The sequence below is a fragment of the Euprymna scolopes genome, chromosome 42 (assembly GCF_053919585.1).
Source record: "Euprymna scolopes isolate OS-2025 chromosome 42, ASM5391958v1, whole genome shotgun sequence".
Taxonomy (NCBI): Eukaryota; Metazoa; Mollusca; class Cephalopoda; order Sepiida; family Sepiolidae; genus Euprymna; species Euprymna scolopes.
In genome coordinates, this window is record NC_136523.1 from 32,281,901 (window position 1) to 32,307,226 (window position 25,326).

The 25,326-nt window shown below is 30.0% G+C and overlaps 1 protein-coding gene across 6 annotated transcripts in view; it reads right to left on the reverse strand.

The window, feature by feature from the left end:
• LOC145266997 (tyrosine-protein kinase Fer-like) overlaps positions 1 to 25,326 on the reverse strand; it is a 306,724-nt gene that overhangs the window by 76,464 nt on the left and 204,934 nt on the right. For 2 of the 6 annotated variants that reach the window (XM_080122895.1, XM_080122891.1), the window contains exons 7-11: positions 23,791 to 23,913; positions 18,953 to 19,093; positions 16,215 to 16,371; positions 7,839 to 7,970; positions 1,838 to 2,029 (exon numbers count right to left, since the gene is read on the reverse strand). In XM_080122895.1, the coding sequence (XP_079979021.1) occupies positions 1,838 to 2,029; positions 7,839 to 7,970; positions 16,215 to 16,371; positions 18,953 to 19,093; positions 23,791 to 23,913 (745 nt within the window). The remainder of the gene's footprint in view (positions 1 to 1,837; positions 2,030 to 7,838; positions 7,971 to 16,214; positions 16,372 to 18,952; positions 19,094 to 23,790; positions 23,914 to 25,326) is intronic. The other 4 variants (XM_080122897.1, XM_080122893.1, XM_080122896.1 and 1 more) reach the window with 2 other exon arrangements.

Below are 25,326 nucleotides of genomic sequence, written 5' to 3' on the forward strand. Positions count from 1 at the left end.
TAGAGTGTCAAAATATAGAGTGTCAAAATATAGAGTATCAAAATATAGAGTATCAAAATATAGAGTATCAAAATATAGAGTATCAAAATATAGAGTGTCAAAATATAGAGTGTCAAAATATAGAGTATCAAAATATAGAGTATCAAAATATAGAGTATCAAAATATAGAGTGTCAAAATATAGAGTGTAAAAATATAGAGTGTAAAAATATAGAGTATCAAAATATAGAGTATCAAAATATAGAGTATCAAAATATAGAGTATCAAAATATAGAGTGTCAAAATATAGAGTGTCAAAATATAGAGTATCAAAATATAGAGTATCAAAATATAGAGTGTCAAAATATAGAGTATCAAAATATAGAGTATCAAAATATAGAGTGTCAAAATATAGAGTATCAAAATATAGAGTATCAAAATATAGAGTATCAAAATATAGAGTATCAAAATATAGAGTGTCAAAATATAGAGTGTCAAAATATAGAGTGTCAAAATATAGAGTGTCAAAATTTAGAGTGTCAAAATATAGAGTGTCAAAATATAGAGTGTCAAAATATAGAGTGTCAAAATATAGAGTGTCAAAATATAGAGTATCAAAATATAGTGTATCAAAATATAGAGTATCAAAATATAGAGTGTCAAAATATAGAGTGTCAAAATATAGAGTGTCAAAATATAGAGTGTCAAAATATAGAGTGTCAAAATATAGAGTATCAAAATATAGAGTATCAAAATATAGAGTATCAAAATATAGAGTGTCAAAATATAGAGTGTCAAAATATAGAGTATCAAAATATAGAGTATCAAAATATAGAGTATCAAAATATAGAGTGTCAAAATACCTTTTTCACTTGTGCTAATTAATAAGTATGATGCATAAGCAATTTCTTTTCTTTTCTTTCATTTCATTTTGTCTGTCTCCAGAAACTGTTTATATTCACAAATTGAAATTAATTTGGAGTGGACTTTGAAATTCATATATTATAATTTTTAAAAAATATTAAATCAGTATATAAAAAACTATGTTTGCTAAAAAACAGCTTCACCAGACTTCTATAATAAAACATTTACCGAACTCATCATCTAAACAAAAAAGAAACCAAGGAATTATGCCTACTTCAATTTTTTTTTTATTATCCATATCCTTATTAATGTTATTAACTTTGGATTACATTAAAAATGCATTTAATAGGTGCATATATTTTTGCAAATGTAAAAACACACTTGTGAGTGTCGGGGTTGATTTCTAAATTTTTATTTTACTGGTACTGGTCGTTTAAAAATAATTGTCATTTTATCATTAGTATTAGCAATGGAGAAATCTTAAAAACAAACAAAAAAAAATAAAAAAAGAATCGTTTTTAGCATCAGAAAATAGTTACAAATTTCCAAACATTACAAATTTTGATTCCCGATTGCAAGTAATCGTACAAACACAAATGAAAACAATAGATGAATAAATAATTCAACACAAAATAATTAAGCGATGAGCTTAAAAATAAAGTCTCACTCCTTCGTTCTCTTCCTCTACTTCTTTTTAAACTTACAACCTACTGGACGATCATGTAGAATCAATCATTCCTCTTTGAAGATCGTGCTGTTGATTAAGTAAACTGAATAATTTATACAAGATACAGGTCGGATGGCTTTTCGATTTTTTTCGATTCCAGATTCCAATTAATCATCCCAATGCTAATCATAGTATCTACCGTAACGAGCGTACACCTTTTAAATTCCTTACTAATTACAACTTCTCTGAACTTTTCCGATAACTTGGTCAGAAGTACGCCTCTCAAATTTTTTATCATCCATACAAATATATCAGTATGTTCTCTCACCTCCGTAAAATTTTCTTTGCAATGTTCCATTGTGCCAGGGATGGTCGACGACTCTTCATAATTCTCCCTGTTGTTCATATGGCCATCTTGCGAGTTTGTTGCTGGCGACGAGTTGCCAGCACTTCTAAAAAAGTTGGCTAGACCCCATTTCTTCTTCACGCCCGAAGAAGTTGATACAATCGAAGTATTATCCTGTGTAACATGGAAAAACGAAAAACAAAATGACAAAATGCAGATCCAACAGGTGTGTGTACACACCTGTGTGTATATATATATATATATATTTTTAATTTATTTTACCCTCCACCGCTGTCCAATAAATCACCATTTCCCTGCACCAACCAGAATAGATATGGGGGAGGATAAGTTAAAGTTCAAGGAAATTTTTTACGTAAATTTTACTTCCTGTTTTTCTTCACAGGAAAAAAAAAAAAAAATTGATAAAATAGAGAGCATCCACTTTATCATGGCCACCATATCTGAAATTGGAAACTCAAACCTGTGTTTTGTAAGGGTAAAAATTGTTTTGATTTTTTTTTTTTTGCAGGACATAATTGAGTTTTCTAAAAGAGAAAAGAAAAAAACTAACAGTGACGTTTAGTGCTTTTTAGTTCAGGAATACACTTGCGAGATTGGAAAGATAAAAAGATAATGGATGCCACACGAATTGAATCAAAACCAAAAGAAATAGTGTAATATTCCCTTCTTTACAACAACAAGAATTATGCAACAAGAATGACTTATTTTTCGAGCGGATTGTGACTTTTGATGAAAAATGGGTTCTTTATGACAACCGGCAACGCTCGCCTCAGTGGTTAGAAGCTAACTAAGCTCCACAACACTTCACGAAGCCAGAGTTACACCAAAAGAAAGTCACGCTGACTGTTTGGTGGTCTGCAACTGGTCTCATCCATTAGTTTTTTGAATGCATGCGAAACCATTATGGCGGATAAGTACTGTCAACAAATGGATGAAATGCATCAAAAACTTTGATAATAACACTCAGCATTAGTCAACAGGAAAAAGGCTCAATTATCCTCTACGACAATGCCCGACTGCACGTTGCTAAATCAACCATGTAAAAGTTGAACGAATTGGGCTCTGAAACTCTGCTTCATCCACCATATTCTCCAGATGTCTCACCTACCGACTATCACTTTTCAAAGCATCTCGACAACTTTCTGCGTGAGAAATGCTTAAAAAACCTACACGATATCAAAAACGCCTTCAGCAACTTCATCACCACCAGAAAACAAGGTTTTTACGTCACTGGCATAAAAATACGCTTGTTTTGTGTTGGCAAAAGTGTGTTGATTCGGATGGTGCTTATTTCGATCGATGAATTTTTGCTTCTTAAGTTGAGATATATTAGTCTGAATTTAAAAGTTAAAAATCGCAAAAATTTTCTTGTCAATCTGATAAAACAATGTCAGAGTGAGAAAAAAGATAACGGTATTAATAGTTAGTATATTTCGTATTTCAGCTAACTTTAGTGTTTTGTTGTGAGATGATATGGCGTGATTATATATATATATATATATATATATATATATATATATATATAAGCATGTGTTATTATAAATAAAAAAACAATATTATAATTTATTATAATATAGCTATTAGGAGTTAGAATTTGACTACTTGGATTATTCTTTCATTGTTTATCAAAAAAATGTATTATCTGATAAAAATTGAATTAATACGAACACATGATGAAAAATTTAACATTTCAAAATACGATAATTGTTGTGTGTCAAATAGTAAAATATCCAAGAATCACGAAAAACGATGAGGTGGAAAAATAATTATTAATGAAAAACAGTTTCGATAAGGAGGACAGAAAACAGTTGACATGTTTTCAAAACAAATCTATGTACGCATGTATAAATTTTTAAAAAATGCAGTCATTTTACCGGAAATGACATCATTTCTCTTTAAGTTAACTATTTATATCAGTTTACTATTGTTTATATTGGGATTATCAAAACATTTGTGCAAAAAAAAAAAAAAGCTAAAAACAACAAAGACAAAGATACCTGTTTGCAATATTAGTAAAACTTCAAGATGCAAAATTTCAAACAAAATCATCATTTCAAGAAAAAAAAAAGGAAACATAAGTAAAAATAACAAAAAGAAATCTTTGAAAAATAGAAAAATGTTAAACAATTATAAACCGAAACAAAAAAATGGTAAAAAACAAAATGGCTGAAAATGCGAGAGTGTTTCAGAAATCATGCAACAGGCCATCATTTCTCACCTTGGAAATTAACAATGATTAAGAATCAAAAAGTCCAAATTCGAAATGACTCTTAATAAATTATTTTCATTATAAAATTGATGTTTGTCAGTGACCAAAACTATGTCACATTTCTCAAGTTATTTTTAATCTGCAAAACTGATGATTATATTATTCTAATAATAACTACAAAAACACATTTAAGATTTAACGGTTAGAAAGATCACGTCATTAAAGGTAACAGAAAGAGGAATAAAGGAAAACACTCTTCTGATGAGAAGCATTTAGCTTCAAAATGCCATGGGCTATCGAGGTTTCTCCTTTATTCCTCTTTCTGTAACCCTTATTGATGTTATAACATAAAAATCTTAGGTAACATTACTTTCTATCTTCTTATTCTATTATTAGTTCCTCTTAATCAGGTAGTATTCTTTTTGTTTGTTTTTTTAAATTCGGATAAGTTTAATTACCATTGAAAATTTAGTTTTTAGTTTTACAGTAGAACCCTGGGATATGTTTTTTTCCCCCCGGTTATGATGTGGAATACAATGCTTTTCCGGTCCCTGGTTATGGTGTTATTCATAATGTTATTTGATTATAAACATGTGTATTGTATACTGTACTGTATTTTGTTACTAATTTTTAATATGTATCATATCAAATTTTGCTTTAGGTCCCGCCATATGGCGATTTCACATTACGATCCCAACCCCGGAATGGATTAATGCTATATCTGGGGATCTACAGTACTTTATCACTATGTGATTATATATATATATATATATATATATATATATATATATATATATATATATACACACACACACACACACACACACACACTTAGCGCACATGATATGGAATATGTATTTTATTATTAAATTTAAATAATGCTTATATCACGGAAAACACAACTTTGGATTTCATATCACACGCACGACAAGCGTAATCTTCCGGATATTGGAAAATATCACTTAAGGCAAACAAATAAAATCCTGATAATGGTGTCTATCGTTGAAATATTAATTTTAAACAAATATTTGTTTATTTTACACAATATTGCACTGTAATTTAGGTTATAAACGTATTTAATACGTATTTTATTTTTAATATAGAATTTTTTTTTTTTTTTTATTAATTTTATTTCAGTTAAAATTCCAGTTTTTCAGGTTTGATAGAAATTTCTAAGTTCAAAAAGTCGGAGGTTGCATTGGCCGAAACATTGTCAAAATAATGATCAAGATGAGAATGCTAGTACCAAATAATAGAAATTATTGGTCATCATCCCAAAAAATCTGAAACAAAAGAAAAATTAATTAAACTAAAAAAGAAAAAATTATGAATTAAAAGAAAACATTGAAAAAAAAAAAATTCTACAAAAATCGTGCCATTTAAAAATTGCTTCATGTAATTTTCACAGCATTCATTGGAGTAATGTTTAAAGACACTTCTTTTGGCTTATAAGTCTGAAGAGTTATCTTCTTGGAAACAGGTCCAGGTTATAGCTCTTGCATCATTACTTACCAACCCGAGAATGCACTCTTCTATCAGAAAATACAGAAAGACTCACTCCACACAGATGCCAGGTTCACAATGTAATTTTTAAAACAAGTTGTAGCAGATTATGTTATTATATTGCCAACTAGTTGCTTGTGTCCCAGCGTTGCTCAGGAAAGGATATTAATTGAAGATAATGATATGTAAATACAGTATAATTAACTCCTTTAAAATGGGTAGCAAAATATGAACATTTCAGCAGGGTCTGTAAAATGCACAATTATAGCTTACACATCCACATTTACAGATGAAGAGGGTACGTTTGTATTTATTTATATATATATATATATATATATACACACACACACACACACACACACATATATATACCAAAAAATATCTGTATACCAGAATGGATGACAACACAAAGGAAAAAAATGATAAACTTTATTATATACAATTCTACAGGGAGAGGTAAGCTCCGAAATGGTGCATATTTTCTCCTAACTGTCCGACATTCTCTGGAGACTGAAATCAAATACCCTACAAGTTAAAACATCTGATAAACTTTATTATATACATATCTCCAACTTCCGAACAACGATATCTTATGATGGTTGCTTACTTCATTGTGAGTTTCCGCTACTGTTCCGGTAGCATATTATATATATATATATATATATATATATATATATGTGTGTTTTTGTTTTTGCAATACTTTTTGAATGAATTCAATTGTTCATATGAAAGTGCATTTTTCCCTAAATGCGAGTTGGGAATAATTTTCCCTTTTATCAATTTGGTACCCCCGAATAGGGAGTGGCATGTATATTGTTTTCTTTTTTTAAATATAATTATCCACCGATGTGTTTTGTCGTCTATCAGAGTCACTAGATTCAGCCACTCTGATGAGTCGTAGACGAAACACGTGTCAGTGGACAATTATATTTTTTTAAAAGTCAGTATATATATATATATATATATATATATATATATATAGTGGAAATGGTAATTAATAAAAACTGAAGTGCTCAATACTATTGTAGAGCAAATATGCGTTTTATTTTTTATTACCGCATGTAACTTAACAGAAAGATACGGTAATAAAAAATAAAACGTATATATATATATATATATATATATATATATATATATATATATAGTAGAACCCTGGGATACGGTGGCCCTAGAATACATTTTTTCAGGTTACAATGTGGAATACAATGTTTTTCTGCCCTGCATCTGTATTATATACTGTACTGTATTTTGTTACTAATTTTAAATGTCATATCCTGGGTTTTACTGTATATATATAATAACGAACATAGTTCCTTATCTATATATATATATATATATATATATATATATATATATATATATATATATATATATATTCCAGGTTGAAAAATATTCAAAAGGTTAGAATCATTGAATTCCAACAATGGTCGTTAATAGTGCTCAATCAAAAAGAGCAAATTATAATCTTTTTTTATTTCTTTATGCAAATATAGTCAAAATTTATAATACGCAAATATGCCGACATGGTGTTGTCTTGTTTAACGTCCAAACCAGAAAAAGGAAAAACATATTTAAAATCTTGCACACTTTTTAATCCTTTCTATTTTGTTTTCATTTTTTTTATGAGCCTGGGCAACACTGGGTAGCACTACTAGTTGTAATCAAAACTTGAAATTGATCATAACAAGATCACCAAATCATCAGAAAAAATTATAATACATAAATACGCTGACATGGTGTTGTCTAGTTTAACGTCCAAACAAAAAGCCTCATTTAAAATCCTGCACATTTGTCAAGGGAGTCTCTTTTAACTTCTGAATAGAAGAGTTTATTTTTTCAGACAAAGGGGGGAACAATTTCTGTTTTTTGGGATATATGGTTGTTTCGAGTGGATAAATATTAACACCAGAGACGGAGGTGAGATCTAAAATGAAGAAAATAAAGTGAAAGAAACAAAAAGAATCTGGAAGAAAAATGAAAATTTTTTTTAGTTAAAAAAAAAAAATTTTGAAACATAAATGATACCAAGACAAAATGAAGGAACAATGCACAGAATATTCAATCAACTCATAAATCATCATCATCATCATTATTATTATTATTAAGATTAAGATTGTGATTAAGAAGGCCACCGTTTCCAAACTTTTTTGCAAGATGAGCAAAAGGAAAGGCCAGGGGGCGATGTCAGAGGTCAACTGTTTAGTGCGAACTATTAGTTAGTTGCTACCAAGCTACATGCACTGTACCTACCTCGACTTGAGAATCTATTGAACTAACATTGAATAAATTGCTTCGGCTAGCAAATTTTTTCAAAGTATTTGGCATGGAGTTAAATTTTTTTAGTAATGCAGCCCCAGAACCAGCTTGTAAACATGATGGGTCCTGGAAAGAAACGAAAAAAGCCAAAAAAATGGTTGGAACAAAAAAAGACCAAAAAAAAAAAGAAAAAAAAAATGAATGAACCAAAATTTGATAAATTTTTTTTTTTTATCAAATTTATATTCCTTTTTTTTGTTTATTCAATTAAATTTTAAAATTTTACTTTTTTTCTCTCCAAATAGTTCTTGATTTTATTATTTTATTTGGTTTAATTTACATTTTTATGTAATTTTTTTTAAACTTGAATTTTTTTTAATTTGTTTTTTAGGCTTTTCATTTTTTTAATTTTGCCAATTTACACAAATTGCAAACTACAAAAGAAAAGTCATATTACAACTTCTCTCAGAATTTGTAGGTTCATCAGCAAAATTTTAGCTTGCATATGAATATTATTTTTCTTACTGAGAATAAAAGCCATTCTTTGATTTTTTTTTTTCCAGTTTTTGATTTATTATTTTATATTATTTGCTTAAATTTACTTTTTATGAAATTTAAAAAATATTTTTATGTTTCTGATTTCAGTTCATGTTTAAATTTATTATATATATATATATATATATATATATATATATATATATATATTACACACACACACACACTAGTATTGGGGCAATTAATTGGAATCGGATAAATCTGAAGATTTTGGGGTACCAGAATCAGTATAAAAAAAATTGATGCCTATTTTTCGATGCCAAATCGATTCCTTTAATTGCCATTTTGTTTTTATTTGATTTTTTTTAAAGTAAAATCTTTCATTGCTGGTAATAATTATAAAACAATAAATAATTATTGATTTTAAAATACCAGCAAAGCTAAAATCGATAGCTCATCCTCCACAAGTGTATTTTGACGTTTAGGAAAATATCTGCATATTTAACGCATGATTTACAAAAATCGGGGAAAATAATAATCTTATAGTTAAATAATTAGAGATTTATAAAGAATCAGAATCAGAAATCGTATTGGAATCCGGAATTTAGCACGGAATCGGTAATTCATATATTATTTTATGTCATTTGGTAAAATTTACTTCTTTTTATGTAATTTAAAAAAATATTTTTTATTTTAGGTGCTAGTTTAGCCACACTGATGAGATGTTTATTCATAAATTATATAAAATTTAGTTATTTATAAATCATAAAATTTTTAAATCATAAATTTATTTATTTATAAATCATATCAAATTTATAAATAATATAAAATTTATTTATAAATCACATAAAATTTGTTTATTTATAAATCACAAAATTTATTTATAAATCATATAAAATTTGTTTAATTATAAATCATATAAAATTTGTTTAATTATAAATCATATAAAATTTATTTATTTATTTATAAATCATATAAAATTTGTTTATTTATTTATAAATCACATAAAATTTGTTTAATTATAAATCACATAAAATTTGTTTATTTATAAATCATATAAAATTTGTTTATTTATAAATCACATAAAATTTGTTTAATTATAAATCACATAAAATTTGTTTATTTATAAATCACAAAATTTATTTATAAATCATATAAAATTTGTTTAATTATAAATCATATAAAATTTGTTTAATTATAAATCATATAAAATTTGTTTATTTATAAATCATATAAAATTTATTTATTTATAAATCATATAAAATTTATTTATTTATACATGATATAAAATTTATTTACAAATCATATAAAATTTATTTATAAATCATATAAATTTATTTATAAATCATAAAATTTATTTATTTATAAATCATATAAAATTTATTTATTTATACATCATATAAAATTTATTTATTTATACATCATATAAAATTTATTTATTTATACATCATATAAAATTTATTTATTTATAAATCATATAAAATTTATTTATTTATAAATCATATAAAATTTATTTATTTATAAATCATATAAAATTTATTTATTTATAAATCATATAAAATTTATTTATTTATAAATCATAAAATTTATTTATTTATAAATCATAAAATTTATTTATTTATAAATCATAAAATTTATTTATTTATAAATCATAAAATTTATTTATTTATAAATCATAAAATTTATTTATTTATAAATCATAAAATTTATTTATTTATAAATCATAAAATTTATTTATTTATTTATAAATCATAAAATTTATTTATTTATTTATAAATCATAAAATTTATTTATTTATTTATAAATCATAAAATTTATTTATTTATAAATCATAAAATTTATTTATTTATAGATCATATAAAATTTATTTACAAATCATATAACATTTATTTATAAATCATATAAAATTTATTTATAAATCATATAACATTTATTTATAAATCATATAAAATTTATTTATAAATCATATAAAATTTATTTACAAATCATATAAAATTTATTTATAAATCATATAACATTTATTTATAAATCATATAAAATTTATTTATAAATCATATAAAATTTATTTATAAATCATATAAAATTTATTTATAAATCATATAAAATTTATTTATAAATCATATGAAATTTATTTATAAATCATATAAAATTTATTTATAAATCATATAAAATTTATTTATAAATCATATAAAATTTATTTATAAATCATATAAAATTTATTTATAAATCATATAAAATTTATTTATAAATCATATAAAATTTATTTATAAATCATATAAAATTTATTTATAAATCATATAAAATTTATTTATAAATCATATAAAATTTATTTATAAATCATATAAAATTTATTCATAAATCATATAAAATTTATTTATAAATCATATAAAATTTATTTACAAATCATATAAAATTTATTTATAAATCATATAAAATTTATTTATAAATCATATAAAATTTATTTATAAATCATATAAAATTTATTTATAAATCATATAAAATTTATTTACAAATCATATAAAATTTATTTATAAATCATATAAAATTTATTTATAAATCATATAAAATTTATTTACAAATCATATAAAATTTATTTACAAATCATATAACATTTATTTATAAATCATATAAAATTTATTTATAAATCATATAAAATTTATTTATAAATCATATAAAATTTATTTATAAATCATATAAAATTTATTTACAAATCATATAAAATTTATTTATAAATCATATAAAATTTATTTACAAATCATATAAGATTTATGATTTACTCAAAGCTAAACGATACAAGAAGAGAGAACGCAATATTAGTGACATTTTTGAAGAGCAAAGAATCAATTTTGGAGATGAAGATTGATATTTTTAATTCTTCAAACTACTTTCCTCATCTTAAGGATTATTCTCACAATGTTGCAGCTGATATAACCTTTGACCTTCTTCCAGCATATTTGTACCGAATTTTGAACTGAACCCTTGATTTCATTTACGGGGTAGAGTGTTCTCATTCCATCAGCCATAACAGAATAGAAGTCTTAGTGCAACAGAGAAAGTTCTAATTATTAATCAGGTCTAAATGGTTAAAAGTTAAGTCGCCACTACAAGTGATAATAAAGAAAATAAATAATGGCTAAGAGAACGAGAACAATCTACTCATGTGGATTAGATAAAGAATATTTTAAAATTCCATAGATTGCTGAGTTTCATATGATGCACTTAAAGAAGGTTGGATGTTATATTGACTAAAACTCTGCGATGTAAACAGCCAAGATGAGAATAGTATTATGTTGTAGTTTTGAATTTTTGAGATGAGATTTGATGGTTCGTATTATTTTGATCAAAGTATTGTTCTCATCTTGAGTGTTATTTGTGCAACGTTTCGGTCGATATAGCCTTCCACCTTCATCAGGCATGTTGGTTGACATCTTGGAAAAGACAGGCGCAAAGTTACTGGCTCTGCAGCTGGTTTTCTTACCGGTTTTTAATAAAGCTTTTCAAATCTTTTCCAAAGACTACATCAACTGAAACGTTGCACAAATAACACTCGAGATGAGAACAATAGTCCAGTCAAAACAAGTCATACAAATAATAGGCCATCATCTAAAAAATTCAGAACTGTAATATCAAATCAGTACGGACCCAGAATGATGATAAAAAAAATGGAAAAGACTTGGAAAGCTTTACAGAAACCTGGCAAGAAAACCAGTAACTTTTCTCCTTTATTTTCCAAGATATCAACCAACATGCCTGACAAAGGTCAAAGACCACATCGACCGAAACATTATACAAACAACAATCGTCCAATCAAAACATTACACAAACAACAATCGTCCAATCAAAACATTACACAAACAACAATCGTCCAATCAAAACATTACACAAACAGCAATCGTCCAATCAAAACATTACACAAACAGCAATCGTCCAATCAAAACATTACACAAACAGCAATCGTCCAATCAAAACATTACACAAACAGCAATCGTCCAATCAAAACATTACACAAACAGCAATCGTCCAATCAAAACAAGTCGTACGGTATTATGTTGTGTTTGAATTTTTGAGATAAGGATTGATTATTCGTATTACTTGGATTCTTTGCCCTACTGTTCTCATCTCGAGTGTCATTTTCACAACGTTTCAGTTGATATAACCTCTGACCTTCAGATCTTTGCTGAATTTGGGAATTAGGATGGAATTTCAAACGGAACACTTGATTTGATTCATGAGGTTCTTTGGGCTACTGTTTTCATCTCAAGTGTTATTTTCACATTTCAATCGATGAAACCCAATTCCCCCACTATCCAACAATCATGAGGTTGTTTGCTCAGCAACTGAGAAGGCTAACATGCTTGCCAGACGGTGTGCCTCAAACTCCACACTGGGCTCTGCTAACCACCACCTCCCTGACTTTCCTTTGCAGACAGACGCCACACTAGACGATCTGAAAATCACCCCTGCTCAGGTGCATGCTATCATAAGAAAGCTTGACACTGCAAAAGCATGTGGACCTGATCTCATCCCGGCTGTGCTATTAAAAAAGTGCTCCACCGAAGTAGCTCCAGTTCTCTACAAAATTTACAACAAATGCCTTAATGAATCTTGCTTTCCTGTCTGCTGGAAAACTGCTTCTGTAGTGCCAGTTTTCAAGAATTCTGACGAAAGAACTGACCCAGTAAATTATCGCCCCATTAGCCTCCTCCCACTTTTTGCCAAAATATTTGAGACCATAATTAACCAAGCTCTAGTCTATCATCTTACAGATGCTAAACTTCTGACTGACCAACAATATGGATTTAGGCAAGCCCGTTCCACAGCAGACATCCTAACTGCAATCTCAATGTATATACCAGTCACTGGACAAAGCGGGGGAGGGTAGAGCGGTAGCTCTAGATATATCTAAGGCTTTTTACAGGGTATGGCATGAAGGTCTTCTCAAGAAAATCAGATCATACGGCATCACTGGAAGAATACATAACATAATTAGATCATTCTTAGATAAGAGAAAATCCAGATTGTCCTTGACGGTCATACATCTAAACAATATGATATAAATGCGGGAGTGCCTCAGGGGTCTATCTTGGACCTCTGTTATTCCTAATATTCATAAATGACTTCTCTGACAAAATTGTCTGTGAGATGGGTATGTATGCTGACGACACCACGCTCTATAACAGACACAACAGGAAAACAAATGAACACATATCTAAAGAAATGGCAGAAACACTATAGGAAGACCTCCGATCCGTAGTGGAATGGGGACAAAAATAGATGGTCACCTTCAATGCTGCCAAGACTAAACTTTTTTCCTTCAATAATTACAAGAAACCTTCTCTACCGCCAAAAGCAATGGCCAAAGACTCTTTATCTGAAAGTACATCTTTTAAACTCCTCTGCCTATCGTTCACAGGAAACATAAGTTGGAACCATTACATTGAGAACATTGCCAGGACCGCTGCGAAGAAGGTACATTCTCTCTACCGTGCTAGAAAGCTATTAATACCTGAAAGTATCCTATACCATTCGCCCATGTGTGGAGTATTGTTGTCATATTTGGGCTGGTGCATCTGCCACTAGTCTCTCGCTCCTAGACAAGGTTCAAAAAAGAGTCGCCAATCTGATAGGTTCTGAACTGTCAGCTAAACTTCAGCCTCTGTCACATCGACGAAATGTTGCATCCCTCTGCCTGTTCTACAAGTACTTTAATAGTGAATGCTCTGACGAACTGCAAGCACTTGTACCCCCTCGAAGTAAACACCCCCGACAAACCCGACAAGCAGATAAATCCCACCCCTTCACAGTAGAGATCCCTAGATGCAAGAGAGCCTTCTACTCCAGTAGTTTCTTCCCCATAACAGCTAGAATTTGGAATTCCCTTCCGGGTCCCTGCTTCCCCAACTGTACTGACATGCAGAAGTTCAAGTGCAACATGAACCAACATCTTGCTGCCCAACTTCCTACACAGTATCCCTGATGCTTATGTCCCTGATAGTAGCCCTACAACAAAGTGGCAATGTGCCTTGTTTGGGGTGAAAATGTAATAAAAAAAAAAAAATTTTTTTAAATAAAATCTTTCCGTCAAATTTGGGAATCGGCACGAAATGTGAAATTCAGTTGCAAGTGACACTCTTCTGGAGGTTGAAGGTTCGATCTTCAGTGCAGGCAACACTTAAAATACAATTGCAAATTACATAGAACTTCTACCCAGTCATGGATGATGGAATGAAAGCATGTTACCCTCGTGGATACCAGACACAGCGGTTTTAGTCGGCACGGAGGATTGAACCTTAAATTTCCGATCATGTGTTGCTTACAAATAAATTTTATTTCGTATGTGGCATAATTGATAATGTGGTAGGTTCAATTCTCACTGAGGGTGATATGGAGAATACAACTGTGACTTACTTAAAACTTTTACCCAGACATGACTGACAGAATGAGAGCATGCTACCCCCATGGATTAAATAAAAGTTCTGTTTGAAATTCCGTGCAGATTCTAGAGTTCAACAAGATACACCTGAAGAAGATCGGAGGTTACATCAACCGAAAACATTGTGAAAATAACACTCAACAGAAGTACGAATAATCTAAACAATACAAAGGCCATTCCAAAAGTAAAGCATCCTATTTTTTTCAACGAAAAAATTTGAAGAACTACAAGTGACTTTTTTTTTTCGATGCCAGGAATTCAATGACGCATCTCTGCTTCTGACATGTCCATGACAGGGGTTGCTTTCTTAGAGTCTCGCACGGTCAATATCTGCAACAGAGTGATGAAACTTTCAGGTCATGAATGCATAAGTTCAGGCATCATAACAATGCAATTGTCAATCCCTTCTGATCCATTTGGGCGGAATAACAAACAGGAGGCACTACTTTTGGAACGTCCCTTGTATATCAAATCGACAATCACAGTCAAATGTTTTACTATTATCCTTTGTATTCAAGTATGCTCTTCAAATTTCTAAAAAAAGAAATAAATAAATAAAATAAAAAAATAAAATAAAAAATAAAAATAAAATAAAATAAAAATAAAAATAAAATAAAAAATAAAATAAAATAAAAAATAAAAATAAAATAAAATAAAAAATAAAAATAAAATAAAATAAAAAATAAAAATAAATAAAATAAAAAAATAAAAATAAATAAAATAAAAAAATAAAAAAATAAAAATAAATAAAATCAAAAAATAAAAATAAATAAAATAAAAAAATAAAATAAAAAAAATTAAAAAATAAAATAAAATAAAAAAAAAATAAAATAAAAAGTATTTTATCTACAAAACAATTTCTTTTCAATTAAGGGATTTCTCCAGTTCCTAAAAAAGAAGAAAAAAAAAAAAAAATTGTTGATTAAAAAATTAATTTTAAACAATGTCCCGAGCTGAAATGCAAAATTTTGTTTAAAAATTGCAGTCTGAAATATGAAAATATTTAATTTGTTTGAAAAAAAACAATCGTTTTTAATAAAAAATTATTCATCACAATCAAAAATTTTCTCCACACTCCGCCCCTCCCCAAAGTTTATTCAATAGACGAAAACACTTTTTTGTTTTTGTTTTTCCCCACAACAAAAAAGTCAAATAGAAACAATTGTTTTAATATATTTTTTACCACTAATAAAAAAATTTTTCAAATTTAAAAAAGAAATTTACCAAATAAAAATATTTTAAGTATATTTTTCCCCATTACAAAAAAAAATATTTACAAAATGAGACCATTTCTCCACTATAAAAAAATAAACACATTTATTTAATTTTTACTAAAAAAAATTTTTTTCTTTATATATTTTTTGACTTCAAAAAAAGAGACCAAAAAAATTAAACAACAACAAAAAAAATTCGCAAGAATTATTTAATTTGAATTTACTTACGAATTCCAAATTCGGCACCGCAGGTGGAGGATCCCCTTCAATTTTTTGTATTGATTGATCAATAAATTCTGCCACTTCTTCATTTTGTAAAAGTGTCGTCTTTATTCGAGTCAAGTGCCATAAACTAATTGTAGAGCAGCATTTTAATTTTTGGATCCTGAAATGAAACGGAAGCTATGTAGATAAAAAAAAAATATATATATATATATATATATATATATATATATATATATATATTTCCAGTGGGAATATACTTTATTTCCTTACAATATATACCAATCCTTATTTAATAAGCTCAATGTAATTACAGAGCAATATAATGAATGAATGAATGACAAAGTCTATATTCCAAAGTTCATGATGTTGACCATCTTACAATTTATTCCTTTAATTCAGTTGACATTTACAGATTCAAAGATACTGCCAAAAATTGTAAATATCAACTGAATTAAAGGAATAAATTGTAAGATGGTCAACATCATGAACTTTGGAATATAGACTTTTGTCATTCATTCATTATATATATAAATAAATAAATGAGCTTGTCTGTCTGCGTCTGAGGAACAGTCTCTAAACTACTGTCAGACATGAAACTTGATATATAGGGTATTCAAACCTGTAAAATAAATTTGATTTGGCTTTTAGCTGTTAAGGGGTCAAAATTGAAAACAAAATTGGAACTTATCAGGCACAGGTAAACAAAGTGCTTTTCTACACATGCACAAATATATATTCATACATTAAAGTCAGTTCATTTTTAACTATTTCTTGTTCATCTGATGATAGCTTAAATGGTAACGACTAAAGTTGGAGCACTAAATGTTTTGGTTTCGATTCTAGCTGATGGCACCCGTCATTTTTTTTTTTTTTTTTTTTTTTTAAATCACTACGATATATTAAGTATAATATGATAATCAATCGATGATTGGCTTTATAATAATTAATACAAAATATATTTAAGTGCATTTTATGATCGGACAATGCCGGGCAGCCTACTAGTATATACACATGATAGAAAAAAAAAATAAACATCCACAGAAACGGTTCATTTCTTTTTTTTTTTTTCTTTTTTTTTTTTTTTTACATGAGGGTCACCACTTATCAAGGCCCGGAAGCCACTTGGGGATAATGGTTATTGTGTGTACAGTAATCAATGAGATAGTATTGTAGTAATCATTAGTATTGGAGATTTGATAAAGTGTCTTACTTAAAGAGTCGATTCATCAGGAATTTGTTTACGTTGGACTTGAAGACATCCAAGTTGTAGTCAGGTGAGAAACAGGCAAACGGAAGAAAGTTCCACAGGCGTGCACTTCTAAGAAAGAAGCTTTGTTCATGGAATCTACGTTTTAATTTAGGTACAGATAAAGAGTGGGGAAAATTAATGACAGTGGTTTCAGCTAGATGGGTGTTTTTCGTGAAAGATTGGTGAGGGGGGGGGGCCAGAGATTGGAGCTCAGACGAGCACTTGCTATGGAAGTAATGATAAAACAAAGACAGGCTCGCAACGTTCCTTCTGTGAGAGAGAGGTTGCAGGGAAGAGAAAAGGGCATTCCCCCCACTAAGCCACAAAGTCTATTTTGTACTCTGTCAAGGCAGAGGTTTATTTCAATAAACATATAATTTATAGAACAAAATCAAAAATAAATGATCACAAATTTACTAATCAATACTTGGTTAACATTTCCTTTACCGGTTTTTATGCTAGGACCATTCTAGGCATGTCATTAATCAGTTGAGGAATATCACCTTGTGGAATTTCTTGCCATGTCCGATGTAATAATGCTAAAAGTTTACGCTTAGGAGATTGTTTCCTTTTTCTTTTCACGAAAGTACTTCGTTCAAATTGTATCTTACAACATTGAAGAATACCATGAACCAAAGGAGCATCAGAATTATGAAAATTTCTGCGAAGGCAAATCATGGGTTGACATAAATCTTTCAATACCCTTTTCCACTGTTGATAGAGTGATCGTACAATTCACAAGAATGGGCAACTAGTGCACAAAACCTCATCCATGTCGCCACGGCCCTCTGCAAAAACCTTGAGTCTTACAAAAAGAAATGTTAAACTCGGAACACGAATGAGTGACCTCCCTTTGATGTAGCCTCATTTTCAAATAACATAATAATAGATGATCATGATTACAACGGTGTATGAAAGGAACTCGTAATCTTGACATGTAGCAGTCCTTCATCGATAAAAGAAATCAGCAAAATGTTACATAAAAAGAGAAATATTTTAAAGAAATGGAAAAAACAAAAAGAAAATTGTTTACCGAGAAGCCCTGAACTGAAGACGTAAATTAAAGATTGTCCCTTACAATGCGATTTAATTATTTGTATTGAACTATGTAGCACAATATTACTGTGTATTTATTGGCACTTATTAATTAATCTCATTTAGGTCAGTTCTATATTTAAAATACAACGGACACTATTTTCATAGAAATGTTAATAAATTGGTCGCTATTTATTGTTCTTCCCTTCCACCAAAAAAAAATAATTTGTTGCACTATCCAGAGAAATGTCAGCTTTATCAAAACATATTTGTTGATTAAATATATTTCTTATTCTGTCGAATTTGCACGAGTTCTGCTAACGAATAAATATTTGAAGATATAAAAACTCGAAGCATAAAAACTTTTAACAAAATGACTGGATTCAACATTAAATAACCAAAAATCAAAAAAATAAAAAGGGTTGATATGCCATAAAATTAAAGTACACAAACTTACTGCATTGTTGAATCTTCCAAGTCCGACTCGGACGAGTGTTTTGTGCAATTTTCAATTTCTTCTTCAGCTTTATCCAATTCTTCAGCGTGGACTTTCTTTTGATCTTCATATTTGCTGATATCTTTGCGAATGTCTTCGAGTCTAGAATCCAAACAAAAAAGAAAACAAGATTAATAAAAAATTGGAGAGGTGCAGAGGTGGGTGATGGGGAGACTGTTGAAAGCCATGTTTAATTTCAAAAGTGTAGCAGAACTGAACAACACTGAGGTAACAAAATGATGTGCACAAGAACGACCGTCATTCAAACCTGTACAAGGAAAGGGGGAGAAGGGAGGAAAGATATGCAAATTGTGGTACTGCCACAATTAAAAGTCTGTATATAAAGATGGTTTTTTTTCCGAGAGGGTAGGAATGTAATCGTGATTTTGTGACGATGACGACGAAGAAGAGTTGAGAAATCAAGAGAAGATTGCTTTATGCAATCAGAGTTATTTTTTGTACACGTTAGTACGAACAATGGATATTTTTTTTTTTTTTTGCTGAGTTAAATCATTGATTTCAACACTTCAAAAAGAGTTTCTGATGGGTAGCTATTCTGTACAGGTCCTGGACTTTATACTTTTGTAGGCAAAAAGCTAAAGATCTTCCACGTGTTAATAAAAGATTATGTGCTGGAATGCAAAAGATTCAAGACGAAGCTACTTGACCAATCAACAGGCACCAAATTTTCGTAAGCTGAACAAAAGAAAAAACTTATTCTTCCCATTTTTTGAATGGAATATCATCCAATCAATAAGTAAAGAAATTCCTCCTCAATTTTAATGTGATGACTTGAATTGAAAGCCATGTTTAATTTCAGAAGAGTTTATGATGGGTAGTTATTCTGCACTAGTCCTGGAGATGAAGAATGTTCAGTGGGTAGCTGTTCTGTACAGGTCCTGGATTTTATAATTTTGCATGCAAAAGATCTCTCTTGTGTTGACACAAAAATATTGTGTGTTGAATGTTAAAAGATCCAATATTTTTATGGAGCAACTCTAGTTTCTGATTGGTAGCAGAACGTGGCTCCATTTGATTTGTCAGTTCCTATCACTAGTGCCTATAAATAAAACTTCCGATTTCTGGTGATCCTGGACTTTATAATTTAGCGTGCAAAGAACAAAATATCTTTCTTGACACAAAAATATGTTTTATTTTATTTATTTTTTTATTACATTTTCACCCCAAACAAGGCAAATTGCCACTTTGGTGTAGGGGGCTACTATCAGGGGCAACAACTACTGGGGTACTATGTAGGGATTTGGGCAGCAAGATGTCGGTTCACGTTACACTTGAACTTCTGCACGTCAGTACTGTTGGGGAAGCAGGGATCTGGAATGAAATTCCAGAGTCTAGCGGTTCTGGGGAAGAAACTATTGGAGTAAAAAGATCTTTTACATCTAGGGATCTCTACAGTGTCGGGGTGGGATTTAGCAGCCTGTTGGGTTTGTCGAGGGTGCTCACGTCGTGGGGGCACAAGTGATTGCAGTTCGTCAGAGCATTCACCACTAAAATACTTGTAGAAAAGGCAGAGGGATGCAACATTTCGTCGATGGGACAGAGGCTGAAGCTTAGATGCCAGTTCAGGGCCTATCAGGTTTGCGACTCTCTTTTGAACCTTGTCAAGGAGCGAGAGACTAGTATTGTGTGTTGGAATGCTAAAAGATTCAATATTTTTATGGAGCAACTCTAGTTTCTGATTGGTTGCCAGATGGGGATCAGAGTGTTTCGGTTCATGTAACTGACCTTCTTCAGATATACCTGAAGAAGGTCAGAGGTAACATTGACTGAAAAATAATACTCAAGATGAGAAGAGTATTCGTATTATTTAGATTCATTGAACTACTGTTTTCATCTTGAGTGTGATTTTCACAACGTTTCAATCTTCAGGTGTATCTTGTTGAACTTGGGAATTTGGACAGAATTTTGAGTGGAACCTTTTATTTACTTCACGGGGGTAGAATGCACATTCTTAGAGGTCCTAAGTAATTCACAATTGTACTTTTCAAACATTCAACCTTTAGGAGATTATCACTTTTACAATGGATTTTTCCAAGTACTTTAACCATTGAGCCATGGGTCCTTGCAGACAATTTTAGGTGCCTTAAGCCTATTGTAAATAACACTATTTATTACTATTATTGCTATGTATTACTGCATATATATATATTTAATTATTTTAATTATTATAGTAAAAAATAATTATGACAGCCCCTTTAAGAAATTCGTTTCTTATTGTTGAGCACTTTCAGTTGAATTAAAAAGTCGGTCAATTTAGCTCTTATGCGTAGATCATCGTATAACGATTTGATCACTGTCTGCCTGACGTAATGAACATTTAAATTAAAAAGTTTAAAATTCAACGCTATTTCACACGGTTAATAGTAGCCGAATGGATACGGCCTCCGCTAATCGAGCCAGAGATGTCTCGTGTCGCGGAATTCGAATCGTTCGACTGGTAGTAATCGTGACACCCTGCACTGAAGAATCCCGAAAGGATGAAACACTAGTGTCTGTAGGTATTTAATTATTATAGTAAAAAATAATTATATATATATATATATATATATTTATTATATACATATATACACATTATATATATATATATATAGTCATCCACATACAGTACTGTTTCGTTGTTTCACAGCTCATCAGTGCGGCTAGACAGGCAACTACCTCAAGCCAGGATTGAAACCCAACCATCTGTACGACAGTCAAGGCTCCTAACCACTATGCTATTGGCGGCTGCTGCGTGAGTCATGAGTTTAACGATGTTTTGTACATCGTCCGAACTACCTCTGCTCGATTTGTTTACACAAAGAGCATCGCTTAATATGCTAATGGTAATTCGTGTATCACTTCTCAATATGCTCAACTCAAGGTGAGGAGCATTATAGTCATCCACATACAGTACTGTATCGCTGTTTCACAGCTCATCAGTGCGGCTAGACAGGCAACTACCTCAAGCCCGGATTGAAACCCGACCGTCTGTACGACAGTCAAGGCTCCTAACCACTACGCTATTGACACCCAAGATGGCCGACTTGTAACAATGTGGGGATGGAATTTCTTTTCCTCAAATGAATGCACCAGGTTTATCGTGTACAAAATCAACTTTTTGTTGGTAACATCGAATAGAAACATCTGATGAGTTGGTGAGAACAGGAAATTTTTATGAACACATAAAATCATAAAATTGCCATCCCATTAACGAAACGGCTGTAATGAAGAAATATAAGATGAAATAAACAAAAGTTACAAAAAAGAAAAAAAATTTAAATCTTTGAATTTCAACAAAGTTTTGTATTATATATATATATATATATATATATATATATATATATATATATATATAGTACAATATATACTCATATATATATATATATATATATATATATATATATATGAGTAAAAATAAAATAAAAATACAAACAATGGTTGACGTTATGTTATTTGAGAAGGAAAACCGAGAATTAATAAAATAGTAATCAACGTTTCGTCCCTATTTCAGGGGGGACATCATCAGGATTTCGTAGGAAAAATGTAAAAGAAAACGATTACAGACCACATGCGAGTGAAAAAGGAAAACATCCTAAAGTCCTTCCCATTCTGGGTAGAATCCACACGCACATTTATGGGAAGGACTTTAGGATGTTTGCCTTTTTCACTCGAATGTGCTCTGTAATCGTTTTCTTCTACATTTTTCCTACGAAATCCTTAGGATGTCCCCCTGAAATAGGGACAAAACGTTGATTACTATTTTATTAATTCTCGGTTTTCCTTCTCAAATATATATATATATATTGCTTTTACTTATTACTGTATATATTATCTATTATTTATAATTAACGATTTAACCTGAAGACGGTCAGAGGTTATAGATTGAAACACTATAAAAATCACACTCAAGATGAGAACAGTAGTCCGAAGAATCCAAATAATAAAAATAACCAATCATCATCTCAAAAAATCAGAAACGTCATGAGAACAGTCGTCTAAAAAATTCTTAATATGAATTATTAATCCAGATTTTTCAGAGATAAATAAGCAAACTTTGTGACTGACAGATGCTCGGCATGACAAGACAGAGAGACGCTGCTGTAAACATCTGCCTAATAGAAAGGTAAATAAAACATTGGTATGAATGACCCCCTGGACTGTTGATAATTGTCAGGTGTAATGCTAAAGATAAACACACGACAAATATCGGTTGCAAAACTTTTGAGATAACTATCAGCATGGTGATCATTTTTTTTCCCTTATTTTTATATATATGTACTAGCTGGGATACCCAGCATTGCCCGGGTGTGTCGAGTAAGAAAGCCTCTCCTCCCCAAAAAAAAAGTGGTAGTAGTAGAATCAAAACAATAGTAAGTAGTTTGGGTGTAGAGAGGTGTATAAAATTAAAAAAAAATAAAAAAATGTAATAGGCAGGCTCGAACCCGTAATGCGTAGGAGGAAAAAAAAAAGGTGGATAAAAACACGACGTCTTTGCCGATGCGTCCATGTCAAAACCAGAAGTCGCGACCATCAAAATTAAGGCTAGTCAATCTAAAGGAGACGATGACTTTGCAATGCAGCTTAAAAGACTTTGCAGAATAACAACAATAACATAAAGAAATGTGAAAAAAAAAAAAAAAAAAAACAGTGGGGAAACTGTTGCATGATCATCACACGCTTGAAAAAAAACACAACAAAAAAGAAATGAGAGTCAACCGTAGGCAAACATTGTTTTTTTTTTTCGACTTTTGTTGTTTTTGTGAAAAAAAAAAAAAAAGAAATCAAAGTTGAGAACTTACTTTTGTTTAATAACATTTGCCGTAAGATCATCAACTGCTAGTTTTTCTGCTACTAACGTCCCATCGTAGCCTTCTAACAAGTTTTTATCAAAAGTCAGGGTTTCCATTGTCAAAGGTTCCGTTCTGGAGAATAAAAAAAAAAAAAAAATAAAATCACTTGGAGAGCACAGATCTCCTCCAATGTCACAATGTGTATAAAAGTAATGTTTAAAATCAGAAATTTTCACCTGCCATCATCATACTTGGTTTAACATCCATTTTCCTTCATTTTATTTTTTATGCAAACTGCTCCAGACAAATCATGAAGCAAGCCACTTGATGTAAAGATTGGGGACAGTGGATATAATGGACAAAGGAGAATATACAAAAGGGATATAATGGACAAAATGGAAATCACCCCCAAACAAGACATGAAGCCACTTGAATTAGGAGTCAACAAGAACAAAAATGATAATTGCAAAAACAAAAGATGCTTGAAAAGAGCAAGTAGGTAGGAGGAAAACAGTAAGCAGGAAGAGAGTTCCAAAAATCTGCGGTTCTTGGAAAGGAACTACTGTAATAAGAAGCTGTATTACAATCAAGTATAAAAACAGTGAATTGATGAAGACCACAAGACCAATGAGCCAAACGAGCTGGCACAAATGAAGCAGGGAATGGATCAGACAATTCTGAAGACACTATAATCGGATTTATAGAAAAAAATACATACTGGATAGCATTGAATGGCTTTCAGAAATTGACTTCCAAAGTAACCCATCTCTGGTCGGGTCTTTATTTAGCCATTGACCTTGCTTCCTCAACTGTTCTACATCTAACAACCAAACAAAATTTCTGGATAATCTCCATAGCCACACCATCCAAATATACGTTTTACTCACAGATTAGTGTAACATTACACACACATTAACATGCAGACGCCTGGAACCCAACACGTAGGCTCAGTCGCAAAGGAAACAAAGAATAGGAAAGAAGTTCAACTCCTGTTTCAGGTTTTTTAAGAAAACCCCTTTCATTCCTCATTTTCCTGCCATGCGCAAGTTCTCGTTACGGCTGTGACGTAACCCACATCTCTAACATGATCGTCTTCTCTAACGTCCTCCTCAGTCTGTGCACACGTTCTTTTTACAATCTTTTACTTTTTCCTTACTGTGACGTCATCTCACACATTGCTCAGCATTTGCATACACATGTCTGCACACCGTTACATTAGTTATAATTAGTGATGGCACGATTCCAATATTTTTACCGATTCCGTTCTAAATTCCCAATTCCGATTGTTTAAATTTCTAAATATAGAGTTGTTTTTTGTTGAAGAGAGGTAGGTCAGATTACCGCAAAAATCCATGTAAGATATACATATATTTCCGCAAATGTAAAAATACATTTATGGATGTGACCTATAGATTTTAGTTTCACTTGTAGTTTAAAATTAATAAATAGTTATCATTTAATCATTAATATGAGCCATCAAAAATTAATCTTTAAATGAAAAACGAAAAAATAAAAATGATAAAGAGAATCAGTTTGGGCAGCAGA